The sequence below is a fragment of the Nerophis lumbriciformis genome, linkage group LG21, assembly GCF_033978685.3.
Source record: "Nerophis lumbriciformis linkage group LG21, RoL_Nlum_v2.1, whole genome shotgun sequence".
Taxonomy (NCBI): domain Eukaryota; kingdom Metazoa; phylum Chordata; class Actinopteri; order Syngnathiformes; family Syngnathidae; genus Nerophis; species Nerophis lumbriciformis.
Window position 1 is genome coordinate 21,203,324 of NC_084568.2, and position 27,444 is coordinate 21,230,767.

A 27,444-nucleotide genomic window follows, 5' to 3' on the forward strand; every position below is an offset into this window, starting at 1 on the left:
AACCAACAGTGCATAAACTCACAACAAATGACACACCTGCAAATCAATCTGGCTTCTGCTGTTGCCGTATCCGTAATACGCCAATAGGGAGAAGTTTTTATTTACACGATGAGTCGGGTGTGTCTTGACCTCCGCCGAACCCCTGAGCCCGACTCACCAAACCCCTAGGGTTCCATCGAACCCAGGTTAAGAACCACTGCTTTAGTGTGTCAACCAGTGTCACACACTATTGCATCCATTCAATCAAAATGTTTCTTTACAAAAGCGCAGTGGTACGCAGGCTCCTTCTAGCGGTGCACCAAAAACAGTGTTAGTGGCCAAAAAATATTAAATGCACTTGTCAAATTCAACCTCTGCCTTATTTTCAATTAATATGTAGGCCTACTATGCTACTGGTCATTACAGTGGTACTTGGGGAGTCAAGTGTTTTGTTAGGCTATACTTGGGCGTGCAAAGTGTTGCTAAGGGACCATTTTAAGAGTGTCATGTTTTTTTTTCCCCAGATAAATACCAAAACGGCCTCCACATCCTTAAATTTGGAGACTCCTGCAGAAGAGAAAATGTCAGAATTGGAATGAATGACTCGTGGATTTTGTGCTAGGGGGGCCGGTCGGACAGGTTAGTCTTGTTGGACGGCGGCGAGCAAGATAATGAAACCAGAGTCCCGTCTGATGAGACTCGTACACAGAAACCACTGGTTTGAAGCCTTTATTTCATACGTGCAAAACACACCATGTTGGTTTCATTGCATATCCACAATCAGACAAGTTGTGCCATCTCCAAACAGCTTGTGAGGACTAGAAAGTGAAAGTGGGAGTTGTCCATCTTAAAAATCCAAGATCTTTATATTTAGGGTGTGCAATTCAGAATACCGCAAGATTTGCAGATAAACCTTTGCAGTCATGCGGTTTTAAGAACAAATCGTACAAATGGTCAATTTCATGAGCAACGTAAAGCCATTTAAGAGTTTTACTGTCATTGTCAGAGAAAGGGTAGACAATTTAGGCATTAATGTAAAAACGACAAACTGCAGAAAAAAAACCTTGTTATATCATTGAATACAAATAAAAGCTGGCTTATGTCGCCACAGCGATATTTAGTGGCGGGGGTGTCACACCAGCACGTTGGCCATCAGCACAGCGGTGATGGTGGCGAGGGTCAAAGACAGGCCCGAGGCGCCGGGCAGGCCGGGCGCGGCGTTGCACAGGTCGTGGGTGTCGCAGCAAGTCCTCTTCATCTTGTAAAAGGTGGTGTTAGAATCGGAGGGGAAGTTGACCTCTTCAGTGCGGTTGCACTTGTCCATTGCCAGGCAGCCCTTCATGGAGATGTCCACAAAGCCGGCTGAGGGGGGTCGGGGGGACACAATAAAACTGTCAGCAATTGTTGCGATACAACATGGCGGGAACGCACTCGGGGTATGTAAGGCATGGCGTCGTCGGGAAAGCCAAGAAATGCACTCGCGACACCGGTTTACATTTTTAACATTTTAACTTTAACATATCACTCTGACAAAAAGCCGTTAGTCAAACCTTCAAACTCAGAGCGGAAATATTAGAAAAATGTCACATGGATAAGAACTGCAGAGAGCAATGTGCTTTAAGCAGTGTTTTTCAACCTTTTTAGATAAGGCACATTATTTTCATTAAAAAAATGTGGAGGCACACCACCAGCAAAAAAACTCCGCAGCCTATATTGACAGTAAAAAAGTTGTTCTGGCAATTGTTGGATATGAATTCAAAAAATAGCTCTTGTCTCAAAAGTACTGTCACGACCGGTCACATCACGCCGCGACTTATTTAGAGTTTTTTGGTGTTTTCCTGTGCGTAGTGTTTTAGTTTTGTCTTTTGGTGGCTTTTCCTGTTTTGTTGATATTTTCCTGTAGCAGTTTCATTTTTTCCCCGAACACTATTCCCCAAACCTGCTTTGTTCTAGCAATCAAGAATATTTCAGTTTTTATCCTTCCTTGTGGGGCATTGTTGATTGTCATGTTCGGATGTACTTTGTGGACGCCGTCTTTGCTCCACAGTAAGTCTTTGCTGTCGTCCAGCATTCCGTTTTGGTTTAATTTGTAGCCAGTTCAGTTTTGTTTAGTGTGTGAATGTGAATGGGTGAATGTGGAAATTGGTGTCAAACGCTTTGAGTTCCTTAAAAAAAAAGGTAGAAAAACGCTATACAAGTACGACCCATTTACCATTTGTTTTGCTTAGCCTTCCCTAAGCTTCAATGCCTTTTCTTTGTTTATTTTTGGTTTAGCATTAGATACCTGTTTACCTGCACACTGCCTCCCGCTGTCTGCATGAATTGATTTACGTGGACCCCAACTTAAACAAGTTGAAAAACGTATTCAGGTGTTACCATTTAGTGGTCAATTGTACGGAATATGTACTGAACTGTGCAATCTACTAATAAAAGTTTCAATCAATCAATCAATGCATATTGTGATCACGACAAAGCAATTAGCTACCTGCTGCCTCCTACTGACATGGAAGAGTATTACAGTTACCCTCCCGAGCTAAAGACAGTACAGACACTCAGCAACGGCACATTTGCGGATTATAGTTACTGGTTTGCAAAAAATATTTTTTTACCCATTTAGGTAAAATTACATAATCTTCCACGGCACACTAGTCGTTGAAAAACAGCTTTATACCACAGTCAGATCCATACCAACATGATAAGATTGATATTTTTCTGTTTATTTTCACAAATCTGTATTCTTGTACATACTGTTACATGGTTATGTTGGTTTGCCAAACAAAACTAAAATTGACATCAGTGTCTGCTTAAAATGTTGGTCTAGCATACATGGGTCAAACTCAAGGCCCGGGGGCCAGATGTGGCCCAACACTTCATTTTATTTGGCCCCCGAAAGCTTGGAAATACTATCAATAAATTACTGTAACTTTTCTTACTAAATGTTTTTTTTTTCTATTTTGGGAGAAAAAAAAAAAAATATATATATGTACTCCGTGTAATTGTAAATTATGTTAACTTAAATATTGTCTGATTATGCAAAAATATATGATCAAACAACAAGCGGTAGAAAATGGATGGATATGATCAAACATTCAAACCATTATTTAAATAGAAATAAATACTAATGATTGCAAGGCAAGTTATCCATCAAGTTGTGTAATGTAATAGTAGCAAGAGATTTCATGGTAAAATTTACTGTTTTTACAGCATTTTTCTAAATGGAAAAACTTTTTTTTTTTACTGTAATAAACTGTGGTGCCGTTTTGGCATTTACAGTAATACACCAAAAAATCTGCAGTTGTTGATTTGCGGTATAAAAAAAACAATGAACCGGCAGCTCAGGTGCCAACATTTTACTGTAAAAATGCAGTTTTTTTTAATTTACAGTACAAAAACATTTGTAAATTTTACAATAAAAATCTGACAACTGAGCTGCCTTTACCATAAAAAACAGCAGTACTGTTTTTCCATTTACAGTAATATACACTACATTTTGAGGTCAAATTATTGCAACTTACCACATTTTTACATTTTAGTTAAAAAAAAAAAATCTAATAAAATGCATAAAACAATTGAGTAATAGTATTCACTGTTAGAAGCGGCCCCTTGGGGACAAACATAACTGATGTGGCCCTCAGTGAAAACGACTTTGACACCTCTGTTCTAGCATTTTATTTTTGATGCCAATTATGACCAAATATCTATCAAAATCATCAATTTTGGCCCTGTAGTACTTGGGATGTAATTGATACTAAAATGCACATTACCTACCTATTACATTGGAACATGCTCAAGTGACCTTTTACCGAACTTACATCTAGATGGCAGGGAAACACTCATCTGAATTATATCAAGATTGAACCTGATCTGGCACCAAATAGTAACCCTGCACAAACATGTCACTTAACAAATTAGATGTGATTTTTGCAGCATTACAAGCAACAGAACACAGGTTAATATTTTATTTATTACAAACAATTGTAGGTAATAGAATGAGGAACCAGTTTAAATATTGTGTGGATATTGTTAAACTGTCAATAGCACTCACCTTAAATACATTAGTTTTTCAATTTTTGTGATCAGCAATTGTATTGGTGGTGTGACTTTAAACCAAGGGACAGTACTGTAGCAACTTGTGTTCGAATTGGATATAAATGCACAACAATGTATGTATTTATCTGTTATATAAATGTAGATGTAGTTTTTGTAAAAACAAAAATTTTAATATTAAAAATATTTTGAAATAAATGTTTCTATATTTTCTCTGAAAAATGGGGAATAATTCCCAAGTCACATAGTCCAGAGGAAGTCGCATCATTCTGATCCGAGGACAGAAGTGCGCTCGTTTTTTCTTAGTAGTTGATATTACTTTATGACTTGAGGGGTTAAAATCTCAGTTCTGTTACCTCTATTTTTAAACTACCGGTACATTTTCTTGTTGAATCGCTGTAATGTGATTGGTGTAAACATGCTAGCCTATTAGCATAAATGCTACATGGCTAAATGTAATGCTTTTGCTAATTCACCGCTAAAAACTCAGGCCTGTGTATTTTTGAACTGCCTTTTCTTGTTTAATCGTTTTAATGTGTTTGATGTAAACATGCTAGCCTATTAGCACAAATGCTACATGGCTATATAGCAAAAAATAGCCAATTAGCATAACTGCTACATGGCTATATTGAATATTGTTGCTAATTCACTGCTAAAAACTCAGGTTTGAAGGTTTGTGTATTTTTGAACTACCTTTTCTTGTTGAATCACTGCAATGTACTTGACGTAAACATGCTAGCCTATTAGCACAAATGCTACATGGCTATATTTAATGATTTGGCTAAACTACTGCTAAAAACAATTTTTAAACTAAATTTTCTTGTTGAATCACTGTAATGTGCTTGACGTAAACATGCTAGCCTTTTAGCATAAATGCTACATGGCTATATTAAATGATTTGGCTAAATCACTGCTAAAAACAATTTTTAAACTACATTTTCTTGTTGAATCGCTATAAAGTGCTTGACGTAAACATGCTAGCCTATTAGCACAAATGCTACATGGCTATATAGCAAAAATAGCCAATTAGCATAACTGCTACATGGCTATATTGAATGCTTTTGCTAATTCACTGCTAAAAACTCAGGCCTGTGTATTTTTGAACTACCTTTTCTTGATGAATCACTGTAATGTGCTTGACGTAAACATGCTAGCCTATTAGCATAAATGCTACATGGCTATATTTAATGATTTGGCTAAATCACTGCTAAAAACAATTTTTAAACTACATTTTCTTGTTGAATCACTGTAAAGTGCTTGACGTAAACATGCTAGCCTATTAGCACAAATGCTACATGGCTATATAGCAAAAATAGCCAATTAGCGTAACTGCTACATGGCTATATTGAATGCTTTTGCTAATTCACTGCTAAAAACTCAGGTCTGTGTATTTTTGAACTAACTTTTCTTGATGAATCATTGTAATGTGCTTGACGTAAACATGCTAGCCTAAATGCAACATGGCTGTATTTAATGATTTGGCTACTTCACTGCTAAAAACTCTGAACTACCGTATTTTTTGGACTATATGTCGCTCCGGAGTATAAGTCGCACCGGCCGAAAATGCATAATAAAAATGAAAAAAAACGTAAGTCGCACTGGAGTATAAGTCGCATTTTTTGGGGGAAATGTATTTGATAAAACCCAACACCAAGAATAGACATTTGAAAGGCAATTTAAAATAAAGAATAGTGAACAGGCTGAATAAGTGTATGTTATATGACGCAGAACGTGCCTGGTATGTTAACGTAACATATTATGGTAAGAGTCATTCAAATAACTATAACATATAGAACATGCTATACATTTACCAAACAATCTGTCACTCCTAATCGCTAAATCTCATGAAATCTTATAAGTCTAGTCTCTTACGTGAATGAGCTAAATAATATTCAATATTTTACGGTAATGTGTTAATAATTTCACACATAAGTCAAACTATGAAAAAAACTGCGACTCAGTCCGAAAAATACGGTACCTTTTCTTGTTGAATCACTGTAAAGTGCTTGATGTAAACATGCTAGCCTATTAGCATAAATGCTATATTGAATGCTTTTGCTAATTCGCGGCTAAAAACTCAGGCCTGTGTATTTTTGAACTACCTTTTCTTGTTGAATCCCTAATGTGCTCAATGTAAACATTCAAGGCTTTCATTGTCATTGAACAGTTGCCTATTGGACAAAATGCTAACATACTAGCACATGACATTAGCATAAGCGCTACATTTCATGCATTTGCTACTTCTATGCTAAAAATTCACTCCCCTTAGTCTTTTTGCTTAAGAGTTGTTTTCAGTTTGTATTTGTAGGTCGGATTTAGAGTTGAAAAAAAAGAAATGTCAGTTTGAGAGTGACAAGCAAATGGCGTTGATCCGCAGGAATGGACTTTGTGAATGCCTGAAGGACAAAGACGTCTTTGCTGATGTGTGTCGTCACTAGTCAGCCTGTAAGAATGAAGATCATGCCGACAGGTTTAACCAGTAGTCCTACTAAGCAGGTTTGAGCCAGTTTTTGGATGATTAGCTATGTTGCCAATCTACATCTACAAGCTGGATAATATTGTTTTAATCACATGCATGTGACTTGTAATCAAAAGTGCAGTGGCATGTTTAATATGATGCGATGCCACGTCTCGCCTTATTTCCTTTTGCAAACGCGGCACTTTTTGTGCACGTTCCACTCATCTCCACATCGTTACGACTACATTCTTCCACATTCCGTGAGGGTAAACCGCGGTGTCGCGTTCGGGCCGCACTGGATGATTCGTGGTCCACATAGTTTTCAGAAGAAAAAAAAAAAAAAATGGGACAAGTTGCTTACCGGCCTTCCCGATGCCGCTGAAGCAATGCTCCCCTTCGGCACACGTCACTTTTTTGGTTATGCACAAGGTCCAAAAGCCCACTTTGCATTCATAGCACTGCAGAGCTTGGCCTGAGGAGGGGGAAGGAAACAAAATCATTGCATTAATTGACTGATTAATTCAAAATACAGCACCTGCAAGTAATTTAGTTAAGATTCAAAGTGACAAGAAAAACAAAAATTACACTTTTTTTTTTTCTTAAATCGAGGGCCATCGGATATCCAGTTTCTGCAGTAAAGTGCATGCACTATGACAAGAACGAGGCAGCTGAATGAGTCACATTGTGCTATTTTGAGGGTAACCAATGACACGCACACACAATGAGTTTTCTTTATTTTCATGACTATTTGCATTGTAGATTGTCACTGAAGGCATCAAAACTATGACACCTGTGAAGTGAAAACCATTTCAGGTGGCATTGCGTAGTGGGTAGAGCAACCGTGCCAGAAACCTGACGGTTGCAGGTTCGCTCCCCGCCTCTTACCATCCAAAATTGCTGCCGTTGTGTCCTTGGGCAGGACACTTCACCCTTTGCCCCCGGAGCCACTCACACCAGTGAACTGCATGATAGGTGGTTGGTGCAAATTGCAGGCACGCTTCCGTCAGTCTACCCCAGGGCAGCTGTGGCTATGAAAGTAGCTTACCACCACCAGTTGTGAATGATTGATGGGTTCTAAATGTAAAGAGACTTTGGATACTTAGAAAAGCGCTATATAAATCCCAGTTATTACCTCTTGAAGCTCATCGAGAGAATGCCAAGAGTGTGCAAAACGGTAATCAGAGCAAAGGGTGGCTATTTTGAAGAAAATAGACTATAAAACATGTTTTCAGGTATTTCACCTTTTTTGTCAAGTACATAACGCCACATGTGTAAAGACAACGCATTGAATGAGAAGGTGTGTCCAAACTTTTGGCCTGTACTGACACGCACACCAAAAAAATCTAAAGTTTTATTTACAAAAAAATAAAACTTCTTCTGGCTTCTTAGGAACCATATTATTTAGTGTTTGATCTTACGAATTAATTTGTAAAGGTTTTAAAGTGTTTTAATAAGTATGTTACAGCTTTGTCGTTAAATCTACTAGTGACAAATTTGGCGACCTTGAGAGACTTTTTATGCCTTAGCGCACATAGCAGTTTCACAACTGTTTTGCAGTCGTTTATGGCACATTCAATTTGTACTGGGAAGTTGGAATTTTTTAATTCCTATAGCTGAATGTCTGGACTCCCATTTTAATTGTAAATGTTTTAGTGTCACACCTAAATTGCTGAATTTGACCTGCCTACTGTACACAGCCACAGTCACTTGCTCACCTCGTCTGTGTGAGCGAGTGTGTGTCTGTGACAAAAGTCCAACATCTAGCTATCACATCATGTCAGTAGAGAGGAGACCACATGCCTGAAATTTACAGAGCGATATGGAAATATTTCTGTCAGGTCAAGCTAATAATCACTGCAAAGCCCCAATTCAATCGTTCACGTCAATGACCCAGTCAGATTTGGTTCGTTAGTGAATATCAAACCTTCATTCTTGTGATCAAATTTGATAGTCTAACATTTAACGATTCCGAACACTTGATTTCAAAAACATCCGAGAATCAAAAGAAGTTAAATTTGTACTTCTAATAATTAGAGATGCCGATAAATGCTTTAAAATGTAATATCGGAAATTATCGGTATCGTTTTTAAATTTTTTATTTTATTAAATCAACATAAAAAACACAAGATACACTTACAATTAGTACACAACCCAAAAAACCTCTCTCCCACTTTTACACTCATTCTCACAAAAGGGTTCTTTCTGTTATTAATATTCTGGTTCCTACATTATATATCAATACAGTCTGCAAGGGATACAGTCCGTAAGCACACATGATTGTGCGTGCTGCTGGTCCACTAATAGTACTAACCTTTAACAGTTAATTTTACCCATTTTCATTAATTACTAGTTTCTATGTAATTGTTTTTATATTGTTTCACTTTCTATTTTTATTCAAGAAAATGTTAATTTATTTATCTTATTTTATCTTTTTTTTTTTTAAAAAGGACCTTATCTTCACCATACCTGGTTGTCCAAATTAGGCATAATAATGTGTTAATTCCACGACTGTATATATCGGTAGATATCGGTATTGGTAATTAAGAGTTGGACAATATGGGAAATCGGCAAAAAGCCATTATCGGACATCCCTACTAATACTTTTTTTTTTCAACCCACTTTTGTACCTCTCGTACAGCGTCTGTTGCAATAAATTGTGCAAATTAGGCGATGTAGTGAAGGACAGCCAATAGACTTAGACTTCCTTTTTATCGTCATTCAAATTTGAACTTTACAGTACAGATAATAGCTACTTTCCTCCTACTTTATACAAGTTTAGATTGGGGTATGTAGTTTAATGGGGAAGAACCTTGATGCGTCTTGTATTTGTGTTAGCATTTAAGATCGACGCCATTAGCACGCTGGCTTGCAAGTTGCATTGAAAACCGGATTGAAAATCAGATTTACGACCACATACAGAATAGGCTTGGGTCGGATTTGAAAAAAATAAATTAAAAAAATTTAAAAAAAATCAGAATTTAACTATTTACATGTGAGCCATAAAAAGTGACAATTAGAAATGTCCGATAATATCGGCCTGCCGATAAATGCGTTAAAATGTAATATCGGAAATTATCGGTATCTGTTCTGTTTTTTTTATTATCGGTATTGTTTATTATTAAAATCAACTTAAAAAACACAAGATACACTAACAATTAGTGCACTAACCCAAAAAACCTTCCTCCCCCATTCACACAAAAGGGTTCTTTGTTATTAATATTCTGGTTCCTACATTATATATATCAATATATATCAATACAGTCTGCAAGGGATACAGTCCGTAAGCACATGATTGTGCGTGCTGCTGGTCCACTAATAGTACTAACCTGTAACAGTTAATTTTACTCATTTTCATTAATTACTAGTTTCTATGTAACTGTTTTTATATTGTTTCACTTTCTTTTTTAGTCAAGAAAATGTTTACTTTATTTCTTATTTTCTTATTTTATTTATTTTTTTAAAGTACCTTATCTTCACCATACCTGGTTGTCCAAATTAGGCATAATAATGTGTTAATTCCACGACTGTATATATATCGGTTGATATCGGTATCGGTAATTAAAGAGTTGGACAATATCGGAAATCGGCAAAAAGCCATTATCTGACATCCCTAGAGCCAATAATTACAAACAATCAGAATTGTGTGAACAATTAACCACGGCCCTATCCAGGATTAGAAAAACAGGTTAACATGTGGAGAACAGCACTGTCATTAAAGCAGTAGACAAATAATTATACTGTCAATATGAGGAATTATGTCATACTGATGATTCTGATAAGGTTAAGAAATAGCTCTAAAGTTAAAAAAAAATGTGTAAACTGGCACTCCTATCTCAAGGTACAACTGTAGGTATTTGAGGTATTGATGGAAGTACTCCATTTAAGGACTTGCTGTTGTACATGCTTAAGCAGTGACTCTTCAAGCGGTGTTCAGACATAAGACACGCATCGACATGCCTCACTGGTACTTAAAGCGGATGCAGATGACAGTCAAGTTCCCAAACAAGTAATTGATTACATGTTGCTGAAGTGTGACTGTAAAACACAAACATGCCATGCCTTTGTAAAAGCTATTATTGAGAACCTGGGTGAGTAACTTGAGAGATTGGTTTATTTTGTTAGCGTCAATTTTTTTATATTTTGGTACTTTCCCCATGTTGACTTGCTTGGCGCAAAATCAAAGTTTGTAATCCAACTGTAGTTATATTAAGCCATCCTATATGCAGGGCTTGTCCAAAGTCTGTGAAACGGGGCTAGTTTTCCTGGGATATTTTGGCTGAGATAGGCTCCAGCAGCACCGCGACCCTGAACGGGACAAGCGGTAGAAAATGGATGGATGGATGGTTTTTTGGAAAAAAATAAACGGCCTGCTTTAGAAAATTACTACGTAATTACTTTCATTACATTCCTGATTTTTCTTGAATTATTATCACTCAATATTTATAATACATTAAAATACACTGAATTAATTATATATGTCCCCTATTCACACACATGCATCAGCTATTGAACGCAAGAGTATTAAAAGCCGTATTTTTTTTCTTGACATACAATAAAAAGTCATATTTTTTCATCATGATTTATTTTTTTTTATACTGAAAGAAATTCAATTTAATAAAATTGTAGATCTGAAACTTTGTCTATTCAACGATTATATTTAACGGTCAAATATATGGCCAAAATAGTATTTGGATAGTCACAGCAAATGAATATAAATGTTTAATGAAACACATTTCATATTTTAAAAATGTCCAAAAAAAAAGACATCTAGGAATTGTTCATTTTCATGAAAATACTGAATCACAAGAGTAGATGTAATGGCCTCTGGTAGTTTAGTGGCTTTAGATGACCTGGACTGAAAGATTAGTTTTTAGTGTGTTTCAAACAAAAAGGTAAAAATGTTTAAATTTTTCTGCATGATGGTAGAAGTTAATTAATTCACCATCAACAAAAGCAGTTTGTAAACTATATATATAAAAAATAAAAAGACAATAACTGACTATGGCCTTATATGGTGATGTCAACATACTTTTCACAAAAACAACTAGCATGTGATCTACCACACCTTACAAGCATCAAAATGCGGGCTGACATGTTTACGTCAACTTTTCTCCTTCCTGGAATCCAGTCAAACCAGGTGTGTGTGTGTGTGTGTGCGTGTGTATGTGTGTGTGTATGTCAAAGTTTCATGCAGTAGGGAGAACAAATGTATTAGCAGCACAGCATTTTCCCCCTCTTGAACTGATAGTTGATTTTCAAATGTTTTTCAGCTCCTTGATTTTTAGAGCGAAACAGATTTTTCCACAAACATCATTGGGAGAAAAATGTCACCTTTACGTCATGTTTCCATGTTCCACAGGCCACCCTGATCAAAAGGAACTGAGGTGTGACGTGCAACATGAGTCATAGGAATATTACAAACAAAAACAAACATTACGTTCTTTCATTGAATTCAGTCAATCAAATCCTCCAATTAAAACCATTTTTACGTCTTGACTTATTTTGACGTATGTTTGTGTTAGTAAAAACAATACATTTCGTGAATGTATTATTTCAGCTAAAAACATTGTAAATAATTTTAAGAATGAATGAATAATATATATATATATATATATATATTTAACACACATACTTACATACATATATAGTAACTGTATAGTCGAACTAAAATGTAAATTTTTCATGTGATTTGTAAATTATAGAAATGTATCAATTTGTAATATAGTCCGTTCATCCATCCATAGATATATTGTAATAGTCAAAAAATATTTAATTTGTATAACATTTTATAATATAATTTAAAATATATAAATATTTTTCAAACATGGATCATTTATAGTAAAATTTTAAAACTAATATTTTCAAACATATAACAGTAAATCTACATGTTATCAAACAAAAAAAACAAGTTTATATAATATGTATTCAAACTAAAATTAAAAATGCTTAGATATTTAATACATTTTTGTAATATAGTAAAACAGTTTAAATATTTGATATATGTAAAGTATATATAGCAGTATAGAGTAAGGGCAAGACTAAAAAATATTGTAATAACATTTTAAAACTATTGCTTTTTTTAAACAAATTATATAGTGACTTAGCAAAAGTAAAATATCCAATATTTTGTTTACAAATATTGTAAAATAAAAAAATTGTCAATATTTGTATAACATTTTATAATATAATTTAAAATATATAAATATTTTTCAAACATGGATCATATATAGTAAAATGTTAAATATTTTCAAAAATTATATAACAGTAAATCTACGTGTTAACAAAAAAAACGAGTTTATATAATATATATTTAAACTAAAATTAAAAATGCTTAGATATTTAATACATTTTTGTAATATAGTAAAACAGTTTAAATATTTGATATATGTAAAGTATATATAGTAGTATAGAGTAAGGGCAAAACTAAAAAATATTGTAATATAACATTTTAAAACTATTGCTTATATCCAATATTTTGTTTGCAAATATTGTCAAATAAAAAAATTGTCAATATTTAAACTGATGTTTTTATATTTTTAGATCAGTATGAAAATAGTTTGTAGTATAGTAAAACAAACTGTTCAAATGTTTGATATTTAAAACAAAATTGATCATAAGGAGTACCACAGCAAGACTAATATATATTTTTAGTAAAACTGAAAGTTTACAACTATTTGAATATGATTTCTAAAGCAAACCAGATTATATTGCAACACCAAAACTAAAATAATCTTAAAAATAGATTGTAATGCATAGAACAGTTTTTAAACATTTTAAAAATAGTTTATATTGTATTCAAAGTCAAATCTCCATATTTATAGATAATTTTAAAAATTCAAATAAGTGAAACTAATATAAATATAGCAATACTAAAATTACGTATTTTCAAAAAGAATTAACTAATGCATTGTACTATACATAGTAAAACTAAAAAAATGCTGTTGATAATATATAGTGAAGTAAAACTAAAATTATTTATCAATGTCTTTAGATAATCTTAAGATTTAGTTGAGGAATGTTCATCCTTGTGACAAAATGCATGCAATAATACAATAAATAGGCATCAATAATGTGTATTGGGATTTCAAACTATTTTAAAATATTTTTTAAATAACAATTGTTCAAATATTGTAATAGTCAAACAAATGTCAATTTTATTTTAAAAATGTTTCGCAATTTAGTAACAAACCGCTTTAATGTTTGAAAACAGATTATACAATACATAGTAACATAAATATTTTTTAAATACATTGTAATATATAGTAAACTAGTATACAAGTATGTTCAAATATTTAAAAAATAAGACAATATGAAGTAATATAATAAACCTAAATTGAATTTGTTCAGCAGTGATCATTTTCATTGGACAGTGACAAAATACAACAAAGCCTAAGCATAACTAATGCTGTGTAATACAATCTCAAACAACAAAGTAAAAGAAAAACAATGACAAAAAACACTGGTGACACATTTGTTTCCCAGTTGGTGGAATCTGTGAGCTTGAGTGCCTATCTCAGCAGCCAAAATGTGAAATGCACTTCTAGTCTAGGAGACATTGGACACTAGAAGTGCAAAACCTTTAATAAAAATAAAAATAAAAAAAAGCTTGACAGAACTACACTCACACAAACACACGCACACACCAAAGTGATGCACTACCACAGTAAACCACTAGAGAGAGCTAATGCTACAAAAGGCCTCAAGACCAGTATCATTTTAGGAAGCTGGCAGGTTTCATTGTTCCTTTAGTACATTTAATACATGTTGGCATTAAAAAAAATAAAAAAATAAAAAATTTAAATTAAAAAAATTTAAAAAAAAATAAAAATAAAAAAAAAAAATAAAAAAATAAAAAAAATTAAAAAAAAGGTATTTTCACCACCAGAATGTTCCGTTTTGAAAAGCCTTGTATTCCTATGTCCACTGTGGAAAACAGGAAGACGGGGCCCAAACAAAAACAAAAAAAGTTGATATAACACAAGAACTGGCGACGCTTCACTGCACACAGAGTACAAATAAATACAGAGAGTCAAGCATGTAAAGCAAATAGCAGGAGTTTGCGTTGGGATTAAGAGCTGTTAATCATAACTATGACAAGTTGGGAGGTACCAGCCAATGATCATACATCCCAACAAAAGACTTATTTGTTGATATCCAGTTTGAACAAGCTCAAAAAAGGAGCACTCCCATGTTTAAGTGTGCATTTGGGAGTGATTGCTCAGTTCTTCAAGAGTTCCGAAAGTAAATATGTATTGTTTGTGTCATTGAACGCGGTTAGTGCTGTTGCCATGGCAACCCAGGAGCGCTCACTTTTAAAAGGCATTTCATGATAAGGCAGCCTGGAAACCTCTTACAATACATAAAAGATATATATATATATACACATATATATCTCATAGTTTATAGATTTAACCAGAGTACAAACAATAGTGAAAAAAATAGTTTGTCGTTTGTGTGAGGAGTTCCCCTTTCAATGACATGTAAAACAATGCAAGGAAATGTTAACCATTAATATTTAGTTAAATGTTTGCATTATATAAAATATTTGCGGTGGAAAGGTAATATACAACATGAGATAGACATACATACATGCACAGTAAATAACCAATTTCTATTTATAAAAAAATTATATATATTTTTTATAACATATGTATATTCTCAGGCCAAGATGCAAGGTTAGGATGCAACCTCTGCCAGCATAACAGTAAGAATTTGGGATTCGGCATTCACACCCGCTCATATTTGAATACTTTTTACTGCTTAAATTTCCATTCACACCCTCTCCTATTTGAATACGTTTTACTGCTTAAAATTCAGAATGCTATCTTTTTTTATTTCAATAGTTTTTTTTTTTGTTTTGTTTTCAAAAGGCAACTTGGAGAGGGAACAGCACTTTTTTTTTTTTTTTTTTGCCTATGGGTCACAATAATTAAGACATGACGAATGGATTTAAAAAAATGCATTCTAAATATTAAATTGGATCAAAGTTCGCTTACAGGAGCCGTTCAATTCTGCCTAGAGAAGCCCTTAAAAAAACATCAAAACACCTTTATTAGGGTTGTATCTACATGATGCAAGTATATATGTAATGTACTAACAGACACATTTATAACATTTAGTATTTAGATCATTTTAAGCACACGCGGCACTATATTTTCTAAGACTCATCACGACTTGCTTTCCCCATCACCAATTTCTGCTCACTACAGACTTCATGAGAGCCAACAAACATGATAAAAAAACACTTACTGTACAAGGTCTGCTCTCATTAGGATGACTACTGCTGGGATGTTCATAGATTTCCATTGAGGTGAAAAATGTCTCATGGGGGGAAACAAGTGCTTTTTGTGTCGTTCTCACCACATACAGGCCCGAAATGGCGGTCAAAGTGTCCCAACTTTCTGGATTATATTCTCAAAGGTCTTTTGTCTACGTGATATGCATGATTCATTATCTACAATAAACTTCCAGGGAGCAGGGAAGCAAGGAAGCAGCAGGCCACTCGATGTAAACATAAGCTTGTAAACACGGCGCAGCTATCAATAGTTTGTCTTAGCGCTTATAATTTCACACATTATTGGTTAATTTTCAATTTAAGAAATGTAAATGTAGCATTGTTTGCGCTTTTTGAATGGTTATTTATCCGATTTTATGGGTGGAATAGAGGAGCTCCCATTGGCTCCGCTGTTAAGCGGACTTTTTTATTCAGTTACTTAATGTTTAGAATGTATTGAACAAAATCCATTCATCGTCATGTCTTTCATAATGATTGTGAATAGGCACAATTCCCAAACAAATGCAGTTCCCCTTTAAATACAAAGTGATGGAGTTATTTGTATGCTACAGCCACAAATCCAGCAGAGGGCAATGTCTCACAAGTCAACATGACTCAGTTTCCAGCAAGAAGATGCTTAGACAAGATGCGACGTGTAAGGTGATACAACACTGCATACTAGTGATGGTGTGTCACTTTAAGGAAAAAAAACTAATGTGACTAATACAGCTGCTACGCAATTTGACAGAAGCAACCAGTTTCAGGAAACGCTTTCAGCTTACGAGTGACGGCTCGAACTAAATGAAGTCAAAAGGAGTGGTTTTTAACCACCATCAATCTAAATGAAACGAAGAAAAGAAAAATCTAAAACGTGGGATAATTTAGATTTTATAGCTTTAAATAAGGTAAATATTTCCTGTTTACCATTTGGCTCATTGAGTTGTGCATTTCATATTCCTTTTTGCTCAGCCATTCATTTAGATCATTTATATTTTCTTACTATTTATTTGCCGGTCAAAGTGAAGTGACTAATCCAGAAGATGGGTGGACGACTTATGAAACAAGACAATCAGTGCAGCGTCAATACAGCTAGTGAGTGTGCCACACGCTCACTGAGGCATCATTTAACCATCACTACTGTATGGTTTATTAACTGAGGAGTATTATAAGGTTTAGGACAAGGGTGTTAGTTATTTTTATTGAGGGCCACCTCTAACCATGAATATATTAGACTTAGACTTCCTTTTTATTGTCATTCAAATTTGAACTTTGCAGCACAGATAAGAACGAAATTTCGTTACATAAGCTCATGATAGTGCATGATAAAAAATCAATAAGGTGCATATATATATATATATATATATATATATATATATATATATATAAATAATAAATAAATGGGTTGTACTTGTATAGCGCTTTTCTACCTTCAAGGTACTCAAAGCGCTTTGACACTACTTCCACATTTACCCATTCACACACACATTCACACACTGATGGAGGGAGCTGCCATGCAAGGCGCTAACCAGCACCCATCAGGAGCAAGGGTGAAGTGTCTTGCTCAGGACACAACGGACATGACGAGGTTGGTACTAGGTGAGGATTGAACCAGGGACCCTTGGGTTGTGCACGGCCACTCTCCCACTGTGCCACGCCGTCCGTCTCGATGAGCTTCAAGCACACTTGTGAAGTGAAAACCACTTCAGGTGACTACCTCTTGAAGCTCATCGAGAGAATGCCAAGAGTGTGCAAAGCAGTAATCAGAGCAAAGGGTGGCTATTTTGAAAGAAAAAAAAATAGAATATAAAACATGTTTTCAGTTATTTCACCTTTTTTTGTTAAGTACATAACTCCACATGTGTTCATTCATAGTTGTGATGCCTTCAGTGACAATCTACAATGTAAATAGTCATTGAATGAAAAGGTGTCCAAACTTTTGGCCTGTACTGTACATTTAGCCAGAAAGTGCGCTTTTATTTTATATTAAAGCGGCGTGGCGGACTACGTGAAGGTAATGTGATGGGTCACATTAAATAATGTGGCAAACCATTTGAAATAATGTGATGACCACAAAATGACATGGTGGGCCACTAAATGATGTGACAAACCACATAATACGATTTGTTGGACAACGTAGACCTACATAAAAAGTGGGGGACTACGTAAAATTACGTGGCGGGCCTGATCTGGCCCCCAGGCCTGGGGTTTGACACAGATTCAGGGTACAAGAATTACATCTTTTTTGTGGGCGTGTCAGTGATTGTCTGACAATATTTGCCAATGGAAGCTTGTGACATGTTGCCAAGAAAATAACTCAAGCAGGCAATAGGACAAGTTCTACTTTTCCACAGCAGCCACTGACTTCAGCATTTGAGGGGCAGGCTAATGAGGCTAGAAGGTTGCGCAACACCTGAAAGCACAAAAAGCAGCCAGCATGGGAATAAAAAGAGTCAGTGCGAGCGAGGGTGTGGTCCGAAACAGGAGACACGGACAAAAGGTGCAGACTGGGAAAGTGGGGATGGGGGGGGGGGGGGGTTGGAGTTACAATGGCAGCATAAACACAATAGTCCAAGAACTGTTACTTGTCATGCAGACCTTGCAAATCCTGTGTGGATAAGGAATTTGAGACACGGGCTTCATCTGTTATGAGGTGAGGAATTTCTCATGCGATGGCTGACAAGTTGGGACCTGATCCAGTCTTTCAATAGAGTCTTGGGAAAACACAAAGAGGCTCCTCCTACCACAACTGGGCAGCCTAACCCTCCATGGAAGAAAGAAGGATTTGGGTTGTGCTGCCATTTGCTGTGTTGAGCTACAGGTCCGCCGGATTGTAAATAATGTAAATACCGTATTTTTCGAACTATAAGTCGCTCCGGAGTGTAAGTCGCACCGGCCGAAAATGCATAATAAAGAAGGAAAAAAAAACATAAGTCGCACTGGAGTATAAGTCGCATTTTTTGGGGGAAATTTATTTGATAAAACCCAACACCAAGAATAGACATTTGAAAGGCAATTTAAAATAAATAAAGAATAGTGAACAACAGGCTGAATAAGTGTACGTTATATGAGGCATAAATAACCAACTGAGAACGTGCCTGGTATGTTAACGTAACATATTATGGTAAGAGTCATTCAAATAACTATAACATATAGAACATGCTATACGTTTACCAAACAATCTGTCTAATCTTATACGTCTAGTCTCTTACGTGAATGAGCTAAATAATATTTGATATTTTACGTATAAGTCGCTCCTGAGTATAAGTCGCACCCCTATGAAAAACTATGAAAAAAACTGCGACTTATAGCCTGAAAAATACGGTAATTCAATGTATATACTCTGATTAACTTGTGTGATGACTGTTTTATGCTGATAGTATATATTTGTACCATGAATTGATTTACGTGGACCCCGACTTAAACAAGTTGAAAAACCTATTCGGGTGTTACCATTTAGTGGTCAATTGTACGGAATATGTACTGTACAATCTACTAATAAAAGTTTCAATCAATCAATCAAAGTCCATCCTAGCCTTAGCCTATCATGCAAGTTTTTGAATACCCTGAGTAAACCCACACAAGCACAGCTGCAACACCATATATTCAATACTAACCATGCACCTGGGGATAGGTTGATTGGCAACACTAAACTGGCCCTAGTGTGTGAATGTGAGTGTGAATGTTGTCTGTGTTGGCCCTGCGATGAGGTGGCGACTTGTCCAGGGTGTACCCCGCCTTCCGCCCAGTTGTAGCTGAGATAGGCTACAGCATCCCCCGCGACCCCGAACAAGCGGTAGAAAATTGATGGATGGAACACTACACATTATTAAGGAATGTCTTAGATGCTAGCAGTTTGACGCGTTTAGGTATACAAATGAAGCTAGGCAGTAATCTACCTGATCCAGCAGATGGCACTGTGGTGAAAAAAGGTTAATTGAATCTGTAATACATTGAAAAATGCAGTCAGTTTACCAAGTTCCTGCCAGTTCTCCCCGTCCTGTTTTGCACAGTCTGCCAAAATATTAATACAAAAAAAACATGACGTCTCGTTATTGTAAATAGTGCTGTGTGTTTCCTTTGCTTATGCATGAAAAATGCCATTTAAATAACGTTTTGATCTGATATATAGTTCAAATATTGACTGATGCACGGTCATTGGAAATTGACAGACAATTACTGGCTACCGTGTTGCATTCACAGTCAAATTTACAGGAATTTACTGTGAAATATCTTCACAGCAATTTGCTGTAACTGCATAGTTCATTACAGTAAAGTTACAACTAAACGCTGCAATTGTACAGTTACTCTCGTTTTAACAGCATACTGCCACCTACTGTACAAAAATGCAACGTCACTTCCGAGACAAATCCGCTTGAAGTTACAGTAATTTGTTCATATTACAAAGGACTACGATTACAGTAATTTATTGTGAAATAAGGGTATCTGTTTTTACAGTAACTTGTTGTAATACAGTAAACTTTGATTACAGCATGGGTTCTTAACCTTTTTGACATCGAACCCACTTTTCCACTGCAGAGGGGCCCACTCAAATATAAACACTGAATTAGTGATGTTACTCTTGATTTTGTTTATACTCTATTATATCTAACTTAGTTACATGTTAAAAGGATTAACCTTGTCAAGTGATATGAAACTGTTAATCACAAAGATGATCAATACTTAGGTCAGGCTGATTAAAAAAATAAATACTAATCAAATATACCTTATTTTTCGGACAATAAGTCGCAGTTTTTTTTCATAGTTTGGCCGGGGGTGCGATTTATACTCAGGAGCGACTTGTGTGAAATTATTAACACATTACCGTAAAATACTAAATATTATTTAGCTCATTCACGTAAGAGACTATACGTATAAGATTTCATGGGATTTAGCGATTAGGAGTGACAGATTGTTTGGTAAACGTATAGCATGTTCTATGTGTTATAGTTATTTGAATGACTTATCATAATGTTACGTTAACATACCAGGCACGTTCTCAGTTGGTTATTTATGAGTCATATAACGTACACTTATTCAGCCTGTTCACTATTCTTTATTTATTTTAAATTGCCTTTCAAATGTCTATTCTTGGTGTTGGGTTTTATCAAATACACCAAAAAATGCAACTTACACTCCAGTGCGACATATATGTTTTCCTTCTTTATTATGCATTTTCGGCCGGAGCGACTTATACTCCGAAAAATACGGTACTGCAAAAGGAGGGACTAATAAAAATATTGAAAAATAAATGTACACAATTATGCAGTGCTAAAATAGACTGTATAATAAATTGTACCAATAAATAGGTTTCTTAAACTTAATGATTTGTAAGCGCAAATGAAAATACAGCTTCACCACTTTAGTCATAATTTTTGCGCTAAAGAAACTTCTGACTTAAGCGCCAGACTTCTTCTGTTTGATATTGTCATGACTGCGACAAGTGGTGGAAACATGTATTACAATCGAGTACCGCTGTGGCCTATATGGACCACAGCTGAAAAACATTTTTTGGTGGGGCTCAAGCGGGTATTGGCGGCCCCCTATGGTTAAGAAACAGTGGATTACAGTATTTTACCGTGGAAAAAAATACTGTTGAGTGCTATTGAATCCTGAATTTTTTTACAGTGTGTAATATCCATCCATCTTCTACCCCTTGTCCCCTTTGGTGTCGCAGCAATCCAATATTTTACAGTGGAAAAAATACTGTTGAATGCTATTGAATCCTGGATTTTTTTTTGCTATTATTTTTTTTACAGTGTGTAATATGAAATACAGAAATCAACACCTAGCAACAAGTGGAGGCACGGTTAAAAAAAAAAAAACGATTTAGGTAAAGTCACGTAAAGTTAAGTCATGCATTTTTTACACAATTGTGGTTATTTTGTTTCAGACAGAAATGGCTTCTTGATTAATTTGAAAAGAAACGACTACAAATGGAGAAAATTGGCCGATAAATGCTTTAAAATGTAATATCGGTTATTATCGGTATGGTTTTTTTGTTTTTTTAATTAAATCAACATAACACACAAGATATATTCTGGTTCCTACATTATAAGTGCAATATTTTTATCTATACAGTAATATATATATTATTTTTTTATTTAATTTATTTATTTATACATATATATATGTATGCACCTTATTGCTTTTTTATCCTGCACTACCATGAGCTTATATAACGAAATGTCGTTCTTATCTGTGCTGTAAAGTTCAAATTTGAATGACAATAAAAAGGAAGTCTAAGTCTATATATCAATATAGATCAATACAGTCTGCAAGGGATACAGTCCGTAAGCACACATGATTGTGCGTGCTGCTGGTCCACTAATAGTACTAACCTTTAACAGTTAATTTTACTCATTTTTATTAATTACTAGTTTCTATGTAACTGTTTTTATATTGTTTTACTTACTTTTTTATTCAAGAAAATGTTTTACATTTCTTTTTTTTTTTTTTTAAAAAGGACCTTATCTTCACCATACCTGGTTGTCCAAATTAGGCATAATAATGTGTTAATTCCAAGACTATATATATCGGTAATTAAGAGTTGGACAATATCGGATGTCAGCAAAAAGCCATTATCGGACATCCCTACTACAAAGCATTCGATTTGCCCCATATTTGCTCCAACGTGATTGCGTAATGATTCGAATGTGACCAATTAGCACATTATGCTTAAGTCACTGGAAAAGTTTGGACAATGTGACACTTTTTAGGGCGCATGCGTGTTTTAGGGCGTGTTTTTGCTAGTCGGTCCAATTTGTCCGAGCTACCCCTTAACGCCCCACCCTACCCTGTTAAGCGTTTACAGACCCAATAAACTCACCTAAATAGAAAAAAAAAATACGGTGATTGAACAAACATATATTAAACTTCACATTAATGAGGCTGAAAATGAGGTAAAACGAAGCCTGTTTGAGTGGCAAGTGTTCTATTGGCGTACTTCAATACACGCACCGAACCTCATAGAGAAAACGCCTCATTTTACGCCAGAGCAGATGACGTTCTGAAGCCTTTTTCGAGTTTTGAAAAATAGTCAAAAAGTGTGGAGTTGAGTGGATTTTCTTACCGATGGTGAAGCAGACTCCCACGGCCAGAAGCTGGAGAATAATTCGGTTCATCTTGTGAGGGAGGGAAAAAAAGGACGTTGAAGTACTGACTTAGACCGTTATTAAAATCTTCATCAAACAAGCGACTCCTTTTTAAGGTGCTTCCAACCATCACCTCGCTTATAATCTTCCCCCCTCCCATCCCGCGGACACCGTTGTCCAATCAGAGGAGGCCTTACTGCGCAGCCGACAACTTTTTTCATTAAAAAAACGGAAAATCACCTGTGACTCAACGGTAGGGGGGTTGTGACGTCACATAAAGTTGTCGGAATCAGCTAATGTGAATCACCTGGGAGGTTCAGGTTGCCATGGTGATGTGAGCTACTCCCTTGTTGAAGTATGCGCCGTTATCTCAATATGTTTATATTACACGACAACATTACATATACATTGTATAGACTTTTATTACATTGTGTACAGCACGTGTGACTCAGATACACTTTAAAAGGGAAGCAGAACTTCCCACTAGACTTGAACGTCTCCTCAACACGAACTGTTTGCTATAATATGTGTCAAAAATACATTTATTTATTTATTTTTGCTTTGGAGACATCCTTCAATAAGAGAATATAGTATTTTCCCCCCCAGATCATTTTTAAATTGAGTAACAAAACCAAAAGAAGATATAGTAAAAAATGATCATCAGAAATAATATTAACGAGCGTGTTGTCTTTATTTCTTATAAAACCACAGTCACAGGACTTAAGCGCTATAAAAAATATATTATTGGGAATAAAATATTTCTTAAAAAAAAAAAAGACATGGTCCTAGGGTACAAAAAATAAAATGTTATGACAAAATAATACAAATAATAATAATGATAAAATATTGGGGATGTCCGATAATGGCTTTTTGCCGATATCCGATATTCCGATATTGACCAAACCCTTAATTACCGATACCGATATCAACCGATACCAATATATACAGTCGTGGAATTAACACATTATTATGCCTAATTTGGACAACCAGTTATGGTGAAGATAAGGTCCATCCATCCATCCATCCATTTTCTACCGCGTATTCCCTTCGGGGTCGCGGGGGGCGCTGGAGCCTATCTCAGCTACAATCGGGCGGAAGGCGGTGTACACCCTGGACAATTCGCCACCTCATCGCAGGGCCAACACAGATAGACAGACAACATTCACACTCACATTCACACACTAGGGCCAATTTAGTGTTGCCAATCAACCTATCCCAAGGTGAATGTTTTCCTTTAAAAAAAATAATAAAATAAAATAAGATAAATAAATTAAAAACATTTTCTTGAATAAAAAAGAAAGTAAAACAATATAAAAACAGTTACATAGAAACTAGTAATTAATGAAAATGAGTAAAATTAACTGTTAAAGGTTAGTACTATTAGTGGACCAGCAGCACGCACAATCATGTGTGCTTACGGACTGTATCCCTTGCAGACTGTATTGATATATATTGATATATAATGTAGGCACCAGAATATTAATAACAGAAAAAAACAACCCTTTTGTGTAAATGAGTGTGAATGAGGGAGGAGGGAGGTTTTTTGGGTTGGTGTACTAATTGTAAGTGTATCTTGTGTTTTTTATGTTGATTTAATAAAAAAATTTAAAAAACACCAAAAAAAACCGATACCGATAATTTCCGATATTACATTCTAAAGCATTTATCATTATTATTACTATCATTATTGAGTGTGAATGCTGTCTGTCTATCTGTGTTGGCCCTGTGATGAGGTGGCGACTTGTCCAGGGTGTACCCCGCTTTCCGCCCGAATGCAGCTGAGATAGGCTCCAGCACCCCCCATGATCCCGACAGGGACAAGCGGTAGAAATGGATGGATGGAATTTATCATAATGCTTATCGGTGCACATTGAAGATTTAGTCTATTACCATAATATTAACATTGAATAATACTAATAATAATAAGTATTTTTATTGGTTATTATTATAAAGATCAATCATCAATCAATCAATGTTTACTTATATAGCCCTAAATCACGAGTGTCTCAACGAGCTGCACAAGCCACAACGACATCCTCGGCTCAGATCCCACATCAGGGCAAGGAAAAACTCAACCCAGTGGGACAATGAGAAAACTAGAGCTATTCTATTATCATAATGATAATACTTATTATGATTGAATGATAAAAAATACATATTGAATAAAAATGTATAATACTTATTATAATATTAAGTGTTATTATTATTATATTGATAACAGGTTACATCCTTCTTGTGTATAATAATAATAATAATAATAATATCACGTACTAGTCAATAGTATATTAATAATAACACAAATGTATACTCCTCCACTTGGGGCAGGGTTATTATAATAATGATAATGATATTCTGCCATCAGTGTGTGAATTTGTGTATGACTGGACTAGATAAATACAGAGCATTACCATTATATACTTCTTATAATAATATGTATTATTATAATAATAATATGAATGAATACCTATTACAATAATAAGTAGTATCAATGATAAGAGAATACATCTGTATTGTAAACCAAGGTGGAAAATGGTCTTTGGCTCACAAACACAGGAGACATACAAACATTGTCATATATAACACCATATAATACAATTTTACATAACATATGCCTATATAATATATAAAAATATATACAACAATAATGATAATATTGTGTGATAAAATGTGATGAAAAAATATTAACTACTACTACTGCTATTACTACTATGTATGATCAAAATAATAATAATTATTATTATTTTAACAATAATATGTAATTAATGAATAATCCAAATAATAATAATAAGTGTAAAAAATTAAAATAATAAAACACAATTTATTTGGATACACTTAATACATTTCTACCTCATGGCCTCAAATAAAGAATTAAAATACAGTTTGAAAAAAAAAAGAATAAAATCAAAATATACAACATCACAATGAAATAGATGCATTATTGTCTTCCTTAGTGAGGATTTCACATGAGCCTTTTCACCACCTTGTTGCAATACGAGCGCGTATTTAAAAGTGGGAGCAAATATTTGACTAAGCCATGAATTCCTGTTGGTGAATCAGTGGTCAGTCAGTGGAGTCAGCTTGTATCACATATCAACACAGGCGTGGTCAGGGATGTTTTTAGGCCAAACAAAAGCGCTATCGAGATGCAGCCACAATGAAAATGCAACACAACAACAGCACCCCTTGCTCAGCCTGATTCGGTTAACAGAGCGTGTGTCTAAAGCAGCTGTCAACACCACAACAAAAGTTCTATACAAGCCTGCAACATGACGCGCATGAACACTGAAACATGAAACATTGTACAGAAAAATGGTCCTGAAGAGTCAGAAACGATCACATGTAACCCCGAAAGCATTGTGGTGACCTCATGTACACACTTCAAGATGTCTATTTTTAGCATTCGGACCTGTTGTCACAGCACAATGAGAAAACACAAGCCAAAATGCTGCACAGTATTTGGGACATGCTGCAGAACTACCATAAAGAAGAATGAAATAGAACAGAAATATACTAGGTCATCATGAAGGACATTTTGTAAATGCATGCACATTTTCTGAAATGTTCCATTAAAAGTTTAAAACTAATATTTGTAATCATATATTAAAATGTTTTTATATTTATAATGTTTCACATATATTTAAATTTTATGAAAGTGGCACTTTTTACTGAAAAATATTGGACATTTTAAATAACAAGGTTAAAACCAATTACATTTTTTTTGTAATGTAATACAATATTTTTATAATTTAATACATATATTACGTTTTTTGAAGGTTGCCCTTTTTACTAAAAAGTATTTGGAATAGACATCTTATGTAACTTCTATTAAATGTTTAGGGGGGGAGCTTAAAATCATATATTTTTTATAATTGAATTAAATATTTTTTATAATTTAATACATCCATTTAAATGTTTGAAAGTTATATTTTTTTACCTAAAAATATTTTAAATAGACATTTTTTTGGAACTTTTAATTGAAGGTTCAGGGGAAAAAATATTTAAAACTAATATTCTTCAAAATTTAAATAAACATTTGGTAAATTTAAAAAAAATATATAATAAAATTTGGTAAAATTGCACTTTTACTAAAACATATTTTGAATAGGCATATTTTATGAACCTATGTTTGAAAGTTTATAGAAAAAAAATTACAATCAATATTTTTTATAATTTCAACAAATGTTTTTATATGTTAATACATATTTTTAAATTTTTGAAAGTCGCACTTTTTACTGAAAAATATTTTTTAATGGATATATTTTGAAACTTTTAATTGAAAGTTCAGGGGGAAAAACATTTAAAACCAATATTCTTCATAATTTAAATAAAAATTTGTTAAATTGTTTTTAATATATTTAAATTTGGTAAAATTGTACTTTTACTAAAAATATTTTGAATATACATATTTTATGAACCTATGTTTAAAAGTTTATATAAAAAAATTGCAATCAATATTTTTTATACTTTCAATAAAGATTCTTATAATGTAATACATATTTTTACATTTTTGAAAGTCGCACTTTTTACTGAAAAATATTTTCGAATGGACATATTTTGAAACTTTTAATTGAAGGTTCAGGGGAAAAACATTTAAA

General features: G+C 34.4%; 1 protein-coding gene across 1 annotated transcript; it reads right to left on the reverse strand.

Annotated features, from left to right (window-relative positions):
* Window positions 1-692: 692 nt before the first annotated feature.
* Window positions 693-22,991, reverse strand: LOC133620952 (sperm acrosome membrane-associated protein 4-like). Its single transcript, XM_061982640.1, has 3 exons — window positions 22,828-22,991; window positions 6,846-6,956; window positions 693-1,341 (listed from the first exon to the last, which is right to left on the reverse strand). The coding sequence occupies exons 1-3, from the start codon at window positions 22,877-22,879 to the stop codon at window positions 1,112-1,114; spliced, it is 393 nt and encodes a 130-aa protein (XP_061838624.1). The 5' UTR covers window positions 22,880-22,991; the 3' UTR covers window positions 693-1,111.
* Between the last annotated feature and the right edge of the window lie 4,453 nt (window positions 22,992-27,444).